Source organism: Engystomops pustulosus, chromosome 4 (genome assembly GCF_040894005.1).
Source record: "Engystomops pustulosus chromosome 4, aEngPut4.maternal, whole genome shotgun sequence".
NCBI lineage: Eukaryota > Metazoa > Chordata > Amphibia > Anura > Leptodactylidae > Engystomops > Engystomops pustulosus.
In genome coordinates, this window is record NC_092414.1 from 51,903,113 (window position 1) to 51,924,942 (window position 21,830).

At 41.5% G+C, this 21,830-nt stretch overlaps 1 protein-coding gene across 4 annotated transcripts in view; it reads left to right on the forward strand.

Annotated features, from left to right (window-relative positions):
• The window catches only part of ATP10B (ATPase phospholipid transporting 10B (putative)), a 326,471-nt gene that overhangs the window by 193,371 nt on the left and 111,270 nt on the right, over positions 1-21,830 (forward strand). For all 4 annotated transcript variants that reach the window (XM_072145901.1, XM_072145903.1, XM_072145902.1 and 1 more), the window contains one exon: positions 13,808-14,074. In XM_072145901.1, coding sequence (XP_072002002.1) covers positions 13,818-14,074 — 257 coding nt within the window. In that variant the 5' untranslated portion in view covers positions 13,808-13,817. The remainder of the gene's footprint in view (positions 1-13,807; positions 14,075-21,830) is intronic.

A 21,830-nucleotide genomic window follows, 5' to 3' on the forward strand; every position in this document is an offset into this window, starting at 1 on the left:
AGTAGAAAGAAGGAGAAGAAGTTTGGATCATCATTGTAGCTTCCTTCTAGGGTCCTGGGCTGCCTGTGATTGAAAGAGGCCTTGAGTCCTGTCTGGCGAGCCCTGCACTGGGGTGATGGCAAGGGTGCCCATGCAGTGCCATAGGTTCACCACCACTGGATTATAGTCCATCATGTCAGTCTTTGACTCTTATAGACCTCAAATGTAATTTCTACCACACATAAAGGTCTATTGTGTAGAAGCCAGTTGTTTTATCACTTTGTTTTGGAGTTTGTTTTGCTAACTGCTGTGTCACCCAGAGGCAGTCCGATTATCAACTGACCTGCCAAGCAAACAGCACAACTAAAGGACTTTCTTGGCATCATTTAATGATGATGATGTTTAAGGGGCCCATCTGTTGTAATTAGAATAAAATCTTTTCCTAAGGCTTTTGTTGAGATAAGTGAGGAGACAAAACATTGATTTGCACAACAAAGTTATAATTGTGCAGGTAGACTCTATCCAAAAAATGAAAACTCATTTCTGGCTATAGAACAGACATACCACCACTATCCAAATTGGTCTATTCTATCAATCTTTTATGCAAGTTACTTGCCATAATAGGGTCTGGGGGAAAGATGGTTTGGCCATTCAATATATGAATCAAAGCCTTTGTTTACTTTCAGTACATCAGAGAAATATAGTGTGGTTTCCTAACTTTTCATTGTTTTGTTTTATGTTTCCAGACATATAAAAAATTCATTAAAAATCCTGTTGCAGTCCATAAACGAAACATTTAATTACAAAATAAGGGATTAGGAAGAATCACCTGAGCCCAGTTTTCTCCACAAGCATGCAGATCACCCCAATACAAGAAGACAGTCATATAGACATATTTTTATGATAAACCATAAAAATCTTTATTAATCTACCATATATACTCAAGTATAAGCCTAGTTTTTCAGCACAAAAAATGTGCTGAAAACCCAAACTCGGCTTATACTCGAGTAAAAAAAATTATCAAAACTCACCTTTCTGGCTTCCCCCGCTGCTGGCTATATACTGGGGGGCAGGTGCTGGCTATATACTATGGGGCAGGGTCCGGCAGGCTATATACTGGGGAGGCTTTGACCAATGCATTTCCCACCCTTGGCTTATACTCGTGTCAATAGGTTTTCCGAGGTTATCGCGGTAAAATTAGGGGCCTCGGCTTATACTTGGGTCAGCTTATACTCAAGTATATACAGTAAATGATGCAGTGATAAAAAAAAACCTTCTAAAAATAAACACACAACATGAGGATGCAGCATATTAATGTTTCTCTAATTGGTAGGATAAATCAAAAAGTCCATTTTTTACTCTAGACTTCATATCCCTTGGTGCTTAGTTTATGATGAGGCACCTCACACCTCATAAATTAGGGGAATCCTTCAACAGTGCATATGCCTAGACCAAAATCTACCTTGGCTCCTAACCATGACTTCATAAATTTTCATAAATATTTACCCAAGAAAACTCAGGTAAAGAATGATAAATATGGTGGAGGTCATTGGTCCTGCCCATTCTATGCCCACAACTAGCCCCTTTACATTATAAAGGTTACAAACACATATCTATAAACTTTTTACACCAAAAATTGATCTCCCTTGTTGTTGTGGGTGAATGTATATGTATAATATGGCGAATATTTACATTTTGTTGTATCTCTCCATAGAGACACATGACGTCTAGAACAGGTTTTATAAAATGTAAAAAATGTAGACAGGAATTTTACTTTGTGCGCTAATAACTCTGTGACCAAACAAAATATCCTGTCTTGGAGATTACTATTTTGAGATAGACCTTATGCTGTATGTAAGTATAGATAAGATTTATGAAGTATTATCATTATTCCTATAATTATTCATTTTACATGATTATTGATAGAGATGGGAATATGAGTTGTACACTGGCATTTTGTAAATACATGCAAGTGTTATACACCAGTGACACCTTTTTAACTATATTTACTACACATGTACATACACATTTAAACATACCTCCTAAAAGGAAAAAAAAGAAAATTAATAATATATATATATATATATATAATTTTTTTCTTTTTTTTTTAGTTAATTTATTTTAATCTCTGACATAGTGGCTGCCATAAACCCAGAATGCATTGTTACCTTGAGACACCAATTTACTATATATCCTCCTTTGCCTATTTGTATGCCCCAATAACATCCACTTACTCCTCCATTACCGATGCCACACCTTCACAGATCCATTTAGCTTGGGTGATTTAAACCATATTTGGTTAGGTCTATCCATCTGACATAAAGGAAACTGTAGTCTTTTTTGAAGACTAAATAAAAGTGTCTCCTGAGATTTCAGAAGTCAAGATGGATGTGACTGCATGTGGGATATGAGTAGGTCTCAGGTGCTTTTTGCAATTCCAAAAAATCAGTACAGCACAAAACACACTCCACAAGAAGGAGAAGACACAAAAGGTCATTGCTAACGAAGCTATCCACAGGGTGCTGTATCAAAGCATATTAATGAAAAGTTGAGAGAAAGGAAAACGCGTGGTAGAAAAAGGTGCACAAGCAACAGGGATAAACACAGCCTTGATAGGATTGTTAAGAAAAGGCCATTTAAAAATTTGGGGGAGATTCAAAAGGAGTGGACTGGTGCTGGAGTTAGTGCTTCAGAGACACCACACACAGAAGTATCCAGAACATGGGTTACAAGCATCACATTCCATGTGTCAAACCGATAGACCATGGCTGAAGCATCTTTCCTGGGCCCAAGGAGAAAAGGAAATGGACTGCTGAGCGGACAAGCTTTTTGGATAGGAAATTTTCATCTTCCAGGAGGACGTGACACTTGTCGAAACTACCAACTCTCCTGAGCTTAACTCTATAGAGAGTCTATTGAGAAACACAAAACCCAACAATGCAGATGAGCTGAATACTTTTATCAAAGCAACTTGGGCTTCCATAACACTTCTTCAGTGCCTTCAGCTGATCGACTCCATGCTATGCCACACTTAAGCAGTCATTCATGCAAAAGGAGCAAGTATTGAGTGCATTTAAAGGTATTGTCTACTTTCAGGAAATATTTAATATAGTTTGTGTAAGGAAAAGTTATCCAATTTTCCAAAATACTTTTTGTATAAATTTCTCATGGTTTTACAAATTTCTGTTTGTTGTACTGCTGTAGAAATCTTCTCTGTTTACTTCCAGTGGATAGAAACCTGTCCATCTGATGTGTTAGACATGCAAGTGCATGAACCTTTATTATCACAGAGAGTAATAGGAACTGTGTGATACTAACAGCTCGTGCACCTCCACCACGTCACCATGGACAGATTTCTATCCACTGGAAGTAAACAAAGAAGCTTTCATAGAAGGACAGTAAGCAGAGATCTAGAAAACTGTAAGGAATTGATACAGAAAGTATATTGTAAAATTGGATAACTTTTCCTTACACAAACCATATCAAATATTTGCTGAAAGTGGACAACCCCTTTAATGTACATACTTTTCATTTCCGTGTTCAAAATTTTTTTATAGTTGGTCTAAAAAATATCCTAATTTTCTGAGATAGTGGGCCACATTTATTAAACTGTATGTGCCAGTTTTCTGCCGCTCTTCGCACTTCAATACCTGTGAAAATAGCTTTTTGATGTGTTTGCACCAGTTTTGTGTCACAAGTCTCTGCACCTAAAGGGGTTTTCCGGTGTCGATTCAGACCGTGCGCCACATTTATGTCAAAAGTCCAACAGAAATGTGCCACATGGCCATTAAACTAAGTGCACCAAAAAAAGCTGGTGCACTCCTGGATAAACATGATCGGTGTGTGAGAAGGGTACTCCAGGTTATTGAAGACCGTGTGCCAGTCTTCAATAATGTGGCACACTCTGCACATTAGTGAAACAAGTTTGCTTCACTCTTGATAAATCTGGCCCAATGTCTTTTGGGTTTTCCTGGGCTATAAGCCATAATCATCAAAATTAACATAAATAAACACTTGCACTGTAATTGTAATGTCTTTATATAATATATGAGTTTCACTTTTTGAATTGAAACTTTTATGTGATAAGCACTGATTTGAGAGTACAGAGTCATGTATAGACAACCTTCCATAAAGCCTTCAAGAAAATGCTAGCTCACCTTCAATGTGACCTGCTGCAGGGGCGTAACTAGGAGAGGCAGGGCCCCATAGCACACTTCTGAATGGGGCCCCCCTTCCAGGTTAAAATATATTACACATAAATATATTACATTATATTACATTATTGATATATATTGTGTGTATCTCTCTACAGAAACTGTTTTTTACTGATAAACACATTTATACACGTACACAAACATACAAAGTATATACACATCACATATACACACATACCGTGCTATATATAGACACACAGCATATATATACACACATACACTATGTAAACACCATACAACAAAAACACATACAGCATATACACATCACAGATACAACCTACCTTAAGCTTCTTTGAGCTCTTGAGAAAGGGAGACTGCAGCCCTGTTTGGTCTTTTCTACAGGGCTGAGATGCGAAGAGATGTATCTTTGGTCATAGACAGACTTTTATTATGGGTGACTAAATAATGGGATGAGATAATTGAGCCTTGCAATGATCCTTAAAGGCTTGTTTTTGGGTACTGTAACCAATGTATATTTCTAACAGATAATGTCACGTGTAGGAAGTTAAAAAAAAATCCATCTCATAATACAGAACATTTTTGACGCTGGCAAACTGCCCTTTGAAAAGATTTTTACCTTCATTTATAATGGTTCTGAGCTAAAATCGATTCAGATATAATTTATTAGAATATCTCCACTGCTTTCAAGAGCTCTGTCACATACATAATTCTCATCTTTTTTAAGGGAAATATAAATTAGCCGTTTTGGGGATCATGTGTATAAATAGTAGCTTCTGCCTTTATGATTTACTTTCTGCACTGCGAAGATAATATCCTCTCAGGGAGTTACAGGCCGTATCAAAGATAAGCAGGATTTATTTACACACTACTTTCTCCTACCCAGATTTACGTTCCCCTAGCAAAATGTTAAACATGTCATTGAGTTCTTCATTCCTACTGATTTCTGGGCTGTTTCGTTGAATAGCAATTTTTTAGATTATTTTGGTGAAAGTAGAAAAGTTTTTATCTTTAGTTATTTTTCACCGTAAACCTCAGTGGGGCTGATTTATCATTGGGCTGTCTATGTTTTGCGTTGTTTTGCCGTTATTGTGATACAAATGCTGCTTTGCGACTTTGAACTGTCCTATGTTCATTTGGCATAATGGAAAGTCACTTTGACATAGACCCTGCTTGCACTAGAGTCATTATTTGCATAGACTCGTTTTCTTAATAGGACTGACGTCAATTGCAACTCTCATTTAGGCACAGGTTTCGGCGCAAATTGATGCCAGTCCCTACCCTGGTCTATGTTCTGTGACTTTTGATGATATTTTACAAATTTTTGTGTGATGTTCGCAAATAACACACATAGCATAAGACGCTGCCAGCAGATTTATAAGGGGCAGGACCACTTAAGTGAATTTTAAAGCAGCAGAACTCAAAAGATGCGCACACACATTTCGTAAAGAGCCGCTCTAATGATAAATTACCCCCAGTGTTCTTTACATGATTAGCCAATATTAAGGAGTTTATAAATTAGGAGGCCTTTTCCTGTTACTTTCAGTTCTGTGTGAGGTATTGGATTAAATATAACCTAGTTTTCTCTATGTTGAAAGGTCATTGGAGGCATCTATTGATAGAGAAAGCATATGTACTTGTACTTTAAATCTTCTACCACGAGTTCCTCCAGAGTTGGTGCCTAGTTTCATCAGTAGTGGTTTGCTACACATCAAGTAGACTATTGGAAATTGGATTCCTTTTAAATCGCTTCTGACTGTTGCCAGTTATGCCCCTGGTGACTCATGTGGAATATAAGACATTGAGGGCATTGGGGGAGATTTAGTGATCTTGCGCCAAAAAGGTCAGTGCGCCAAAAATACTGCTGACCCAACAGAATTTTCTACTAGTTTTTTAGCGTAAAGTAAGCCAACTAGTAGAAGTATGACTAGTCAGTCTTCTACCAGGACAGATTTACCATTTAGCATAAGACACTTGTATGAATCTGATGCAGCATAAGACTGTCTAACCTTAGGAAACTTTTCATAAATCGGCCCCATTGAGTTTTGAGTTTAAATCCGCTATAAAACATTGCATGATGCTTTCTTTATTTAAAATGAAAGGAAAGTGCATTCTGATGAAGATTTTCCAGTGGAAACTGTTCTAAAAAGAAAAAAAAGGGCATGTCTTCTCAGATGGTTTTCTGGTGAAGTAGGAATGTAATAAGCCCTATTACTGCCAGTTTAGGTGGATCTCCAAATCTGAGACACCTTGGCCTACTATATTCAATATAGTTTTATCAGACTTTGTTTATGAAAAACTTTTTCTTGGGTTTATATGGGTTTATAGTGTGAATCATTATTGTAAAATGTGTTTACCCCCCCCCCCAGCCTAGACATGTACCAAAAAAAAGTAATAAAGACTAGTTTATTAACACCACCTTACCCCAGCACAGTATACCATGAGCATAACATGCCTTATGAATGACCCCTAGCTAACCCTTACATAAGCTAACCATTGTATTGCAGAAATATGTTTTGTTCTTTACTCCCCATAACACCCTAATAATATTGGTTTAGAATGGGTATTACCTTAAAATACTGTTTTGTTTTTTTTCTGTTTTACTATGATAGATTTTGATAAGAATTTTTCCTCTTGTGAAATCCTCATATAACTACATCTCTGCAGGCAAAATCGCAGCGTTCCTTATTACATGTAAATAATGAAAGTAGAGTAAAATAATAATATAGCTGTCACCTGAAGGCTTTCTTATAGATTTCCAAATACTGTTAATGTTATTAAGACAATAAGCTGGCTTTTCAATGTCATATAACTTTATTATATGTGATAAAATTGTGCCGGGGAATTCCATCCGAATTGTTCTGAAATTTAGATGATTCTACTATAATATAAGAAGAAGAAGGCCAAATATGTGAACTGTGCCAATAATTGATATTTGCTTTACATATAAAATTGAACATTTAGGCTTGCCTTTAAACATTGTACTATTAACTTTCATACCCTATGAATGATAAAAGAATGAAGTAACAAATGAGTCCCTCACTTTATATCAAAGACTTTTAAAAATAACAATTCGTAGTTATACAAACTGTGAAAACACACAACAAGTTTATTGACTACAAAAAGTACATTTTCTTTATAAAACTGTAATCACTTTAAATCAAAGTTTAAAATACACAATAAATGATCCAGGGAAATAAAAACGCATTCAGTTCCCAAGCCTTAGGGGACATTTATACTGATTATTTTTGAGCAGATGTTGAGTTATTCTTCTAACACCCTCAGGTTTCTCTTTTGGGTTCAGCCTCATACACTGGCACCAAACTGCATATTACCATCTGCTGTGGTTGTAATGATGGCACCATAGAAGCTGCAGAAATCTAGGGTACATTTCTATTCTTACATTGCAGTGATAGTCTCCAAGGCTCCTTCCTTCACCTGCCTTTCATACTTGTGACTATCACCCTCTGTGGCATCCGCTGTGTCTCTGTGCCATTAGCAGAAACCTCTGCTGCCGTGTCACAACATAATAAGAATTAAAATAATAAATTATCTTTAGTTATGTACCTATTACCTGCTGTAATATTCCAGCACTTTATAAATCATGAGGTACGTATACAAACAAGATTAGACATTACAGAGTATTAACATAGTCATATGAAACAATATATTTCAGTATCAGAAATATCAGAAAAAATATGAAGTTTTAAGTTAGAAAGTTAACTCGCCAGCCTTATAATCTTATCATCACAGACCCAAGTACATGGAAAGATTACATGTTTATTGTAAAGCTGGAGGCTTTAAGCACAATAAACATGTGATGGTCACAGTTTACCTCCTGCCCCTCTCCTACACCGTGATCTTTGCACAGGTAAAAATGCACATCCATCTGATGAGTCTGATTATTAATTGTATGGGGAAGGATTTACCATACGCTTGCGAATCGTGCGCTAATGTATGATTTAAGCCCGCACCTCCCATCACTGATAAATCCGGCGAGTAACAATGGTTACTCTGAAATGTTTTGGTCTAAGAGAACTCCAACTAAGAGATGGTGAAAGATCCACTTTAAATGGGTATTTTTATTTGGGCATTGACATTTTATTCAATTAATCTGCCATATATATAAGCCGAGGCCTATAATTTTACCATAGAATACAGGGAAAACGTACTCACTCGAGTATAAGCCTAGGGTGGGAAATGCATTGGTCACAGCCTCTCCAGGAATGAAATGCCCAGCAGCCTCCCCCAGTAATGAAATGCCCTGCAGCAGAGACCCTATGCCCTATGTAGTCCCTTCCCTAGTAATGAAATGCTGATGCAGCCCTACCAAATAATGAAAGACCCAAAATTCTTCATCCGGAGCTGTGCTTTAGTTGCCCTGGCTGTGTGTTTTAGGCCATTGTCATACTGAAAGGCCCAACCACACCAACCAATCTTCAATGCTCTTACTGAGAGAAGGATGTTTTTGTCCAAAATCTTGAAATACATGGCCCCACCCATTCTCCTTTAATAGGGTGTAGTCCCCCTGTCCCCTTTGCAGAAAACCACCCCCAAAGTATAATGTTTCCACCTCCTATTTTTCACATATGCGACAGTGTTCTTGGGGTCGTACTCATCCTTTTGATTTTCTACTAACCCAGCAAGTGGAGTAGATGCTAAAAAGTTGTATTTTGATCTCATCTGACCTCTGGATTATCCAGATGGTCAGTGGGGCATGGCATGATTTTTATCCACAACGGCGTAGTGTGTTACTAACGATAATCTTTGAGACTGTGTTCCCAGCTTGCTTCAGGTCATTGACAAAGACTTTCTGTGTACTTCTGGGCTAATTCCTGACCTCAATAATTGTGCCAACGTTTGTTGTTTTCTCACCAACCGGATGTCTATTGTCCTGTAGTTCATTCAAGCCTTGGCCAGGTTTACAATTTTATCTCTGGTGTCCTTTAACAGCTTTTTGGTTTTGCCCATGGTGGAGAGGTTGGAGTGTGATTGATTGAGTATTCGGGCAGGTGTCTATTATATCGGTAACAAGTTTAACCCTGGGTCCCGGTGCATGGAGAGGGCTCGCGGGCCGAGCCCTCTCCATAGCCGGTAAGTCTTTGCTGCATATTGCAGCAAAGGCTTACCGGTAACACCCGCAATCGGTGCTAGCACCGATCGCGGGTGTTCTCGCCTCGATCGCCGCCGGCAGTGCTGCCGGCGGCTTCAAAGAGATGGCGCCGCATGGGCGCCGCCATCTTGTTGTGGATCGCTGCTCCCCGATGACGTCACGGGGAGCTGCGATCCGTCGCCATGGTAACCTCGGGTGTTCCGAATACCCGAGGCTACTTCGTTTTAACCCATGCATTACAATGTGCTAATTGCACATTGTAATGCATGGGGAGTAAAATCCACATATACTGTTATACTGTAGTATGGCAGTATATGATAGGATCGATCAGACTACCTAGGGTTAGAGTACCCTAGGGAGTCTGAAAAATAGTAAAAGTAAAAATAAGAAAAAGTTTTAAAAAAAAAAAATTATAATAAAAAAACCTAAAAATTCAAATCACCCCCTTTCCCTAGAACTGATATAAAAATAAATAAACAGTAAAAATCATAAACACATTAGGTATCGCCGCGTCCGAAAATGCCCGATCTATCAAAATATGGTAATGTTTTTTCACTACGTTTAACCCCGTAACAGAAAATAGCGTCCAAAGTCGAAAATGGCATTCTTTTGCCATTTTGAAAAATATAAAAAAATTAATAAAAAGTGATCAAAAGGTTGCACAGTCCCAAAAATTATAGTAATGAAAATGCCATCAAAATTCGCAAAAAATGACACTATCCACAGCTCCGTACACCAAAGTATGAAAAAGTTATTGGCCCCAGAAGATGGCAAAATAAAAAAAATATATTTTGTACAGGAGGTTTTAATTTTTTTAAATGTATGAAAACATTATAAAACCTATACAAATTTGGTATCCACGTGATCGTACCGACCCAAAGAATAAAGTAGACATGTCATTTGGGACGCAGAGTGAAAGCTGTAAAATCCAAGCCCACAAGAAAACGTCACAAATGTGGTTTTTCACCATTTTCACTGCATTTGGAATTTTTTTCCCGCCTCCCAGTACACGCCATGGAATATTAAATACCGTCACTATGAAGTGCAATTTGTTACGCAGAAAATAAGCCATAACACAGCTCTTTATGTGGAAAAATAAAAAAGTTATAGATTTTTGAAGTTGGTGAGTGAAAAATGGAAGTGAAAAAACTAAAAAAGGCCAAGTCGTTAAGGGGTTAAATGGGTGCAATTAATACTTATTTCATGCACTAAAATGCAAGTGTATTTAAAAAAATCATAAAATGCTTATTGTTAATGTTAATATTTATTAATTACTAGGATTTCTTAGACTATTAATTTTTCCATAACAAGAACATTCTCCTAATGTTGTAGGATATTTTAATAAAACATTATTGCTTTCAACTGCCGTGTTGTTTTGCAGAAGTCATATGCATTGGACCATAGTAATATGATCCCTGATAAATGCTAATAACAAATTCCTGACCTAGTCTGCAGATGAAATGATACAATCTGTAAGATCAATGGGTGTCTGATTCACACCAATGAATGTTTCTCAGGTGGCTTTGGTGCCAAAACTAACACGATGAATGGAGCCAGACACAGAAGTCTCTGTTCTCTTTGCTGCATAAGTGGAAAAGGATCAATAGTAATATCAATACCCTTAAAAACACTGCACATAAATGTTTAATTTCCAACAGGGAAGCTGAATGGAAATTAATTGCGTGTGTAGCTGTATGTATGTTTGGGTGCTTGTATCTACACAATAATTTAGGGGGTATTCTGTATAACAAGTAAACAAGGCATGTTACAGTGTGTATTGTAATTTTAAAGTTTTGGGTGGGTTATATAATATACAGTGTATTTTATAGTTACGGTATACGGTTGAAAAAAGACACATGTCCATCAAGTTCCACCAAGGAAGGGAAGGGATTGGAAGAGGAAGGGATTTAGGGGGGAATATTTAATACTTTGTATATTCTAATTTATTTGGTGCATGATTTTTAAGGGGTTAAGCATTTATTATAATGCGCATTTTATGAGCTAGGTGAAGGTCAGTAAGTGGAAGTTTTTTGTTATGATGGGTATATATTATTTAAGAACACTGTTGTTATCCAGGGTGGTATTCAACTGTGGTCACTGTGGGGATTATCAGGGCTAAATTGTGGAGTTCTGCTATAAGATTTAAAGCCATCTGGGAGAAAGTCTGCACCAGACATGTTGTCATAAAGTTCTGTACCTGATAGAGAATAATTGTGTGTGCTCCATTAGGATGAAAACTAGGACATCCCAGGCTAACACAGAGAAAAAGGCAACACCTGCAACAAAGCATTGTCTATTTATGTCAGTTTTTTTTGGATTGAATATTGTCCATTACAAACATCCTGCAGTGGGCCTCACATAGTCACAACCTGATGTGTTTTTCTACTTGCGTGGATTTCAATTTTCCAGAAATTTTGGCAGAATAGAATCGGCACAGTGTTTTGATTAAAATTGCTATAATCCCTTTCCCTCCACTACCATTTTAAAATACAACAGGTTTATCGCCATTGATTATGCAGCGGCTCATCTGTTGTGACCCATGTGGCCTTGACATTGAAGTATATTATCATATTATTCATTACAAACTTTTGCAGCAAATCTGCCCAAAGATACTGGAAAAAAACAACAGCATTGTACACTATTTCATCCAGTAACATGTCGCTGGTTGGAAACCTAATAGTATTTTAGACAAATATTTTTGGTCTAATAGTTGTGATCTGATTTGGTCTAGGATAGATAGGAAACTTTAGTTTGCGCTGAGGATGGGGAAAACGGGACACAGAATTTACCTGTTTGGGTCCTGTGGGCTGCCTGACACTATTCCCGCTTACTGATCTTCCTCCGGTCTCTTCTCTTGACAGGGACAGCCAATCACTTGCTACAGTTGGCTGCCGGTGCCTTTGATTGGCTACTAGTGAAATGTGTTCATTGGGAGTGGCGGGACAGTGTAGTTGGAGTATAACTTTTCATACTTTTTATTACATAATCGTCTGTTTTCCTGAATATTTTCTTTTTTGGCTGGACAACTCCTTAAAACTTAATTTGCATTTTTTTATGAACCATTTCGTATTATATTGCTAAGCAGCAGGGCCTGAGTAACAATTATAATCAGCAGAAAATGTGTATTGTTAGGTAAAGTCTAATTATAGATACGGCATTCATCTGTTGTTAAGTTCTTAATTGATTTGCATAGGTCAGTGAACCCTTAATTATTTCTGAAATGGTAGGTAATGGGAAAAACTGCAAGAGGAGCAGAATCTGCTCTGATGTTTATATTATAAATTCATTGTGACATCAGGTGTATTCACTGAAGAATAAATCATGGAACAGCATAAGACCCTATAATAAGACCATGGAAAGCTATTATTAGTCTCCAAATGACACAAAATGATTTACGAGCTCAGCTGTCATAGATGAAGAAAGGATGTTAACTCATTCTTACCTGAAATGACACGTTCCATTCTGATTTACAAAATGGTGCAATTGGTAACATGTTCATTATTTGACCTCTTTAATAAAGTTTAGAAAATTCTTTTCTCGGGAAGTTCCTCTACTGCATCTCCAAGTCACCAACTTTTTTGCTACAATTCTACATTCTATGGAAAATCTGTGTGGTTATATATGTTTTGTATGCATGTACATGAATGGAGTTACTGCAACCCTATTTGACATGCATCCTAAAACATGGTTTATTAAAACACCCTCTTAGTTTTGGGAGAATTGCCACAAGTAAGCTGCCTTAAATACACCCATGGCATTTTTTACAGATCTCATGTAAAAAGCCATGAAAAACTGTTATGGATTTTGAGCCTTGCTTGCCCCTTTCAAGAAACATGCCAGAGTCCCGGTTCGGAGGGAAAGTGATGTCAGAGTTTTAGGCCGGAAATGATTGGACCACAACTCTGAAATCAAATGAGGAAGAGTCTGTCAGTAACAGCTGTATGACTATAATTGAAGTAAATACTCAAGAAACAGACGTATTAGCGCATCCTCAGCCGTACCTTACAGCCAGAGGATGACAGATACAGATGTAACAATGACGTTGTAGATGTTATTGAAGATTTGGTTGAATATCTGACAGAATCCTACTTGATAAGTTTAAATCTGCTTCTATACAGACATAGTCTCTGTATATTCTGAATATGTCTTAAAAAATATAATGCAAAATTATTTTCTTGGGAAAAAAATTACAATAGCATTAATAGACTGCTCTTGTATGTTTGTTTTTCTTACACAGTATTAGTAAGTTGGATATGCCTCATTTCTACTGTGCACAATATAAAAAATGTATATACTCTGGAGGTGGTCACTTTCATGTAATTATCTATGTATAGTATTATTATATTATAATTTAGAGAAAAGCCAGCACATTTTGAGACATTGACTGCTCTATCATGTCTCATTATGCTATCATATGTATCATTAAATGTTTTAAGATCCCAAAACATGGGTTTGGTATTGAGCAGTATATAGCATTAAGGAATTACCTAAGTAGTGTGTAATTATTTATTTATAGTATGTTGCATTTTATTTTCTGATTTAGGGTATTATCCATGGATTCAAATTTTTACCGTTGGCGAGTTTTACAAAATTCCTCTTCATGTCCTTCTGAAAGAACTCCTCTCCTTTCACCCAAGAAAAAAGGTCAAATTTACAACTTGAAGAAGCAACGGGTTGTTTATGCCAATAACAAAAAATGGGAAGCAGACTACAAGAGAGTTTCCAGGTTTTATGCTGGAAACAAAATCCACACTAGCAAATATAATATCTTAACCTTTCTACCAAAGAACATATTTGAACAGTTTTACAGGTGAGATATAATAGATATTGGTCTACAGGTATATAAAGGTTTTAGATTTTTATTAATTTTCATATTACTATTAGAGATGAGCGAACATGCTCGTCCGAGCTTGATGCTCGGTCGAGCATTAGGGTACTCGAAACTGCTCGTTACTCGGACGAATACTTCGCCCGCTCGAGAAAATGGCAGCTCCCGCCGTTTTGCTTTTTGGCGGCCAGAAACAGAGCCAATCACAAGCCAGGAGACTCTGCACTCCACCCAGCATGACGTGGTACCCTTACACGTCGATAGCAGTGGTTGGCTGGCCAGATCAGGTGACCCTGGGATAGACTAGCCGCTGGCCGCGCTGCTCGGATCATTCTGTCTCTGGATGCCGCTAGGGAGAGAGCTGCTGCTGGTCAGGGAAAGCGTTAGGGTGTTCTATTAGCTTACTGTTAGGCAGGAGTGATTCTCAAAGAACCCAACAGCCCTTCTTAGGGCTACAATAACGTTCTACTTTTTTTATTTTAATTTGCATCTTTTACCATTTTGTGAGGAATTAGCAGGGGGACTTGCTACCGTTGTGTTTAGCTCTTAGTGGCACACATATCCATAGCAAAGACCGAAGTGGGAAAATTCAGTAGGGGTTGGATTTCTATTAGGCAATAACTCAGTGTCATCTCATCTGGCATAGTAGTGTGCTTCCTTTGATACTTGGCTAGAAAATAGCCATAGGAGAATACAAACAGCTTCTTGAAGCCTACAGTAGCGTTCTATATATTTGATTTCTGGTTGATCTGCTGGTGGCTGTAGTTTCTGCAGTGCATGTACTTGCCAATTCTGAGCAATTTGTAGTGAGACTTGCGACCGCTGTGTTCTGCGCTTAGTGGCGCACATATCCATAGCAAAGGCCGAAGTGGCAAAATTCAGTAGGGGTTGGATTTCTATTAGGCAATAACTCAGTGTCATCTCATCTGGCATAGTAGTGTGCTTCCTTTGATACTTGGCTAGAAAATAGCCATAGGAGAATACAAACAGCTTCTTGAAGCCTACAGTAGCGTTCTATATATTTGATTTCTGGTTGATCTGCTGGTGGCTGTAGTTTCTGCAGTGCATGTACTTGCCAATTCTGAGCAATTTGTAGTGAGACTTGCGACCGCTGTGTTCTGCGCTTAGTGGCGCACATATCCATAGCAAAGGCCGAAGTGGGAAAATTCAGTAGGGGTTGGATTTCTATTAGGCAATAACTCAGTGTCATCTCATCTGGCATAGTAGTGTGCTTCCTTTGATACTTGGCTAGAAAATAGCCATAGGAGAATACAAACAGCTTCTTGAAGCCTACAGTAGCGTTCTATATATTTGATTTCTGGTTGATCTGCTGGTGGCTGTAGTTTCTGCAGTGCATGTACTTGCCAATTCTGAGCAATTTGTAGTGAGACTTGCGACCGCTGTGTTCTGCGCTTAGTGGCGCACATATCCATAGCAAAGGCCGAAGTGGCAAAATTCAGTAGGGGTTGGATTTCTATTAGGCAATAACTCAGTGTCATCTCATCTGGCATAGTAGTGTGCTTCCTTTGATACTTGGCTAGAAAATAGCCATAGGAGAATACAAACAGCTTCTTGAAGCCTACAGTAGCGTTCTATATATTTGATTTCTGGTTGATCTGCTGGTGGCTGTAGTTTCTGCAGTGCATGTACTTGCCAATTCTGAGCAATTTGTAGTGAGACTTGCGACCGCTGTGTTCTGCGCTTAGTGGCGCACATATCCATAGCAAAGGCCGAAGTGGCAAAATTCAGTAGGGGTTGGATTTCTATTAGGCAATAACTCAGTGTCATCTCATCTGGCATAGTAGTGTGCTTCCTTTGATACTTGGCTAGAAAATAGCCATAGGAGAATACAAACAGCTTCTTGAAGCCTACAGTAGCGTTCTATATATTTGATTTCTGGTTGATCTGCTGGTGGCTGTAGTTTCTGCAGTGCATGTACTTGCCAATTCTGAGCAATTTGTAGTGAGACTTGCGACCGCTGTGTTCTGCGCTTAGTGGCGCACATATCCATAGCAAAGGCCGAAGTGGCAAAATTCAGTAGGGGTTGGATTTCTATTAGGCAATAACTCAGTGTCATCTCATCTGGCATAGTAGTGTGCTTCCTTTGATACTTGGCTAGAAAATAGCCATAGGAGAATACAAACAGCTTCTTGAAGCCTACAGTAGCGTTCTATATATTTGATTTCTGGTTGATCTGCTGGTGGCTGTAGTTTCTGCAGTGCATGTACTTGCCAATTCTGAGCAATTTGTAGTGAGACTTGCGACCGCTGTGTTCTGCGCTTAGTGGCGCACATATCCATAGCAAAGGCCGAAGTGGCAAAATTCAGTAGGGGTTGGATTTCTATTAGGCACTAACTCAGTGTCATCTCATCTGGCATAGTAGTGTGCTTCCTTTGATACTTGGCTAGAAAATAGCCATAGCAATAGGATAGGATTGTTTGGTTTTAAAAACTCAAAAAAAAACAAAAAACACAAAAAAAAAAAAAACACAAAAAAACACACAAAAAAAACAAAAAGAAGTAAAAAAAAAAAAAAAGTTATAACTCTCATTTTAAAAATGTTTAACCCGAGGGCTAGGGGTAGAGGACGAGGGCGGGGACGTGGGCGTCCAACTACTGCAGGGGTCAGAGGCCGTGGTCCTGGGCGGGGTGAGACACCACCTGCTGATGAGGGAGCAGGGGAACGCCGCAGAGCTACACTCCCTAGGTTCATGTCTGAAGTTACTGGGACTCGTGGTAGAGCACTGTTGAGGCCAGAACAGTGCGAACAGGTGATGTCGTGGATTGCTGACAATGCTTCGAGCAATTTGTCCACCACCAGTCAGTCTTCCACGCAGTCCACCCATGTCACCGAAATCCCCACTCCTCCAGCTCCTGCACCTCAGCCTCCTCCCCCCCAGTCTGCCCCCTCCCAGGAAAATTTGGCATTTGAACCGGCATACTCTGAGGAACTGTTTTCTGGACCCTTCCCACAGTCACAAACCACTTGTCCGGTTGCTGCTGAGCAATTTTCCGATGCCCAGGTTTTCCACCAGTCACAGTCTGTGGGTGATGATGACCTTCTTGACGTAGTGGAAGTGTGTAAAGAGGTGTCCGACGATGAGGAGACACGGTTGTCAGACAGTGGGGAAGTTGTTGTCAGGGCAGGAAGTCCGAGGGGGGAGCAGACTGAGGGATCGGAGGATGATGAGGTGACAGACCCAAGCTGGGTTGAGAGGCCGGGTGAACACAGTGCTTCTGAGACGGAGGAGAGTCCTCGACCTGAACAGGTTGGAAGAGGCAGTGGTGGGGCCAGACGGAGAGGCAGGGCCAGAGCTGGTGCATCAGCGCCACTGTCAACTAGTGAAGCTCCCGTGGTGAGGGCTCTTGCGGCGAGGGCTAGATCTTCAGAAGTGTGGAGGTTCTTTAAGGAAACACCGGATGACCGACGGACTGTGGTGTGCAACATTTGCCAAACCAGGCTCAGCAGGGGTTCCACCACTACTAGCTTAACTACCACCAGTATGCGCAGGCATATGAATGCTAAGCACCCCACTCAGTGGCAACAAGCCCGTTCACCTCCGGCCGTGCACACCACTGCTCCTTCCCCTGTGTCAGCTGCTAGTCAGCCCCCTGCCCAGGACCCTGGCACAAAAACCCCATCGTCGCCTCCACCATCCTCCACAGCATCCACCAGCGTTCAGCTCTCCATACCCCAGACGCTGGAGCGGAAACGCAAATATAGTGCAACCCACCCGCACGCCCAAGCCCTTAATGTGCACATCTCCAGATTGCTTAGCCTGGAGATGCTGCCCTATAGGCTAGTAGAGACCGAGGCCTTTCGCAACCTCATGGCGGCGGCCGCCCCTCGGTATTCGGTCCCCAGCCGCCACTACTTTTCCCGATGTGCCGTCCCAGCCCTGCACCAGCACGTGTCAGACAACATCATCCGTGCCCTGACCAACGCCGTTTCTGACAAGGTCCACCTGACCACGGACACGTGGACGAGTGCTGCCGGGCAGGGCCACTATATATCGCTGACGGCACATTGGGTTAACTTGGTGGAGGCTGGGACCGAGTCTGACCCTGGGGCTGCTCATATACTGCCGACGCCGAGGATTGCGGGGCCTACCTCGGTCCAGGTGTTTCAGGCCTACTATGCCTCCTCCTCCTCCCACCCCTCCTCCACCTCCTCCTCCGAACTACCATCCGTGGGCACGGCGCCATCAGTCGGTAGCTCTAGGCACAGCAGCAGTGCCGTCGCTAAGCGACAGCAGGCGGTGCTCAAACTGCTGAGCCTAGGCGACAAAAGGCACACCGCCCAAGAGCTATTACAGGGCATCACGGCGCAGACTGATCTGTGGCTGGCACCGCTGAACCTCAAGCCGGGAATGGTTGTGTGTGACAACGGCCGTAACCTGGTGGCGGCTCTGCAACTCGGCAGACTGACACATGTGCCATGCCTGGCCCATGTGTTAAATCTGATAGTGCAGCGTTTCCTCAAGACATACCCCAATCTGTCTGATTTGCTCACGAAGGTGCGCCGCATCTGTGCGCATTTCAGGAAGTCCAGCCCAGATGCTGCCACTCTCAGGGCAGCGCAGCGCCGCCTCCAACTGCCCGCTCACCGACTGTTGTGCGACGTGCCAACGAGGTGGAATTCAACACTGACCATGTTATCCAGAGTTTACCAGCAGCGCAGAGCGATTGTAGACTGCCAGATGTCAACTTCCACCAGAACTGGTAGTCAGGTCAGTCAGCTTCCTCAAGTCTACAATGAGGAGTGGACGTGGATGTCTGATATCTGTCAGGTGCTGAGTAACTTTGAGGAGTCAACACAGATGGTCAGTGGCGATGCCGCCATCATCAGCCTCACCATCCCGCTGCTTGGCCTGTTGAAAAACTCTCTGGTCAGCATGAAGTCGGAAGCTTTGCGCTCGTCACAAGAGACGGGGGAAGAATATTCCCTTGTTGATAGCCAAAGCACCCTGAGGTCTGTTTCTCAGCGCATATCGGAGGAGGTGGAGGTGGAGGAGGATGAGGAGGAAGAGGAGGAGAATGTTGGCGAGACACAAGAGGGGACCATTGTTGAGTCCTTCACTGTTCAGCGTGTATGGGCAGAAGAAGAGGAGTTGGAGGAGTTGGAGGAGGAGGAAATGGACAGTCAGGCCAGTGAGGGGAGTGAATTCTTACGCGTTGGTACTCTGGCGCATATGGCAGATTTCATGCTAGGCTGCCTATCCCGTGACCCTCGCGTTCAAAGAATTTATTCCAGCACCGATTACTGGGTGTTCACTCTCCTGGACCCACGGTACAAGCAAAATCTTCCCACTCTCATCCCTGGAGAGGAAAGGAGTGTGAGAATGCATGAATACCAGCAGGCCCTGGTGCACAAGCTGAAACAGTATTTCCCTTCTGACAGCGCTAGCGGCAGAGTGCGTAGTTCTGCGGGACAAGTAGCGAGGGAGAGTAGGCGAGCAGGCAGCTTGTCCAGCACTGGCAAGGGTACGCTTTACAAGGCTTTTGCCAGCTTTATGTCACCCCAGCAAGACACTGTCACCTGTCCCCAGTCTCGGCAGAGTAGGGCTGATCTTTACAGAAAGATGGTGAGGGAGTACGTAGCTGACCATACCATCGTCCTAAATGATCACACAGCTCCCTACAACTACTGGGTTTCAAAGCTGGACATGTGGCACGAACTGGCGCTGTACGCCTTGGAGGTTCTTGCCTGCCCTGCCGCTAGCGTCTTGTCCGAGCGGGTTTTCAGTGCAGCTGGTGGCATCATCACCGATAAGCGTACACGCCTGTCGACTGACAGCGCTGACAGGCTGACGCTTATTAAAATGAATAAAGGCTGGATTTCTCAGAATTTCCAATCTCCACCAGGTGAAGGAAGCTCAACCTGAATAATTGATCCACTCCTCCTCCTCCTCCTCATTTTCCTCCTTCTCCTCCTCTTTGTACAGTAAAGCAGAGGAAAATGGCTATTTTTTGACAGGGCCCACTGGCTCTTGCTATAGTACTTCATGCATTTAATTTTTCTGGAGGGCCACCTACCCGGTCCTCTGTTTGAAACAATTTTTGTGAGTGCCACATACAGGCACTCAATCTATTCCATTTTTCTGGAGGGCCACCTACCCGGTCCTCTGTTTTAAAAAATTTTTGGGACTGCCACATACAGGCACTCAATCTATTCCATTTTACTGGAGGGCCACCTACCTGCTCCTCTGGTTTGAAACATTTTTGGGACTGCCACATACAGGCACTCAATCTATTCCATTTTACTGCAGGGCCACCTACCTGCTCCTCTGGTTTGAACAATTTTTGGGACTGCCACATACAGGCACTCAATCTATTCCATTTTACTGGAGGGCCACCTACCTGCTCCTCTGGTTTGAAACATTTTTGGGACTGCCACATACAGGCACTCAATCTATTCCATTTTACTGCAGGGCCACCTACCTGCTCCTCTGGTTTGAACAATTTTTGGGACTGCCACATACAGGCACTCAATCTATTCCATTTTACTGGAGGGCCACCTACCTGCTCCTCTGGTTTGAAACATTTTTGGGACTGCCACATACAGGCACTCAATCTATTCCATTTTACTGCAGGGCCACCTACCTGCTCCTCTGGTTTGAACAATTTTTGGGACTGCCACATACAGGCACTCAATCTATTCCATTTTACTGGAGGGCCACCTACCTGCTCCTCTGGTTTGAAACATTTTTGGGACTGCCACATACAGGCACTCAATCTATTCCATTTTACTGCAGGGCCACCTACCTGCTCCTCTGGTTTGAACAATTTTTGGGACTGCCACATACAGGCACTCAATCTATTCCATTTTACTGGAGGGCCACCTACCTGCTCCTCTGGTTTGAAACATTTTTGGGACTGCCACATACAGGCACTCAATCTATTCCATTTTACTGCAGGGCCACCTACCTGCTCCTCTGGTTTGAACAATTTTTGGGACTGCCACATACAGGCACTCAATCTATTCCATTTTACTGGAGGGCCACCTACCTGCTCCTCTGGTTTGAAACATTTTTGGGACTGCCACATACAGGCACTCAATATATTCCATTTTACTGCAGGGCCACCTACCTGCTCCTCTGGTTTGAACAATTTTTGGGACTGCCACATACAGGCACTCAATCTATTCCATTTTACTGGAGGGCCACCTACCTGCTCCTCTGGTTTGAAACATTTTTGGGACTGCCACATACAGGCACTCAATCTATTCCATTTTACTGCAGGGCCACCTACCTGCTCCTCTGGTTTGAACAATTTTTGGGACTGCCACATACAGGCACTCAATCTATTCCATTTTACTGGAGGGCCACCTACCTGCTCCTCTGGTTTGAAACATTTTTGGGACTGCCACATACAGGCACTCAATCTATTCCATTTTACTGCAGGGCCACCTACCTGCTCCTCTGGTTTGAACAATTTTTGGGACTGCCACATACAGGCACTCAATCTATTCCATTTTACTGGAGGGCCACCTACCTGCTCCTCTGGTTTGAAACATTTTTGGGACTGCCACATACAGGCACTCAATATATTCCATTTTACTGCAGGGCCACCTACCTGCTCCTCTGGTTTGAACAATTTTTGGGACTGCCACATACAGGCACTCAATCTATTCCATTTTACTGCAGGGCCACCTACCTGCTCCTCTGGTTTGAACAATTTTTGGGACTGCCACATACAGGCACTCAATCTATTCCATTTTACTGGAGGGCCACCTACCT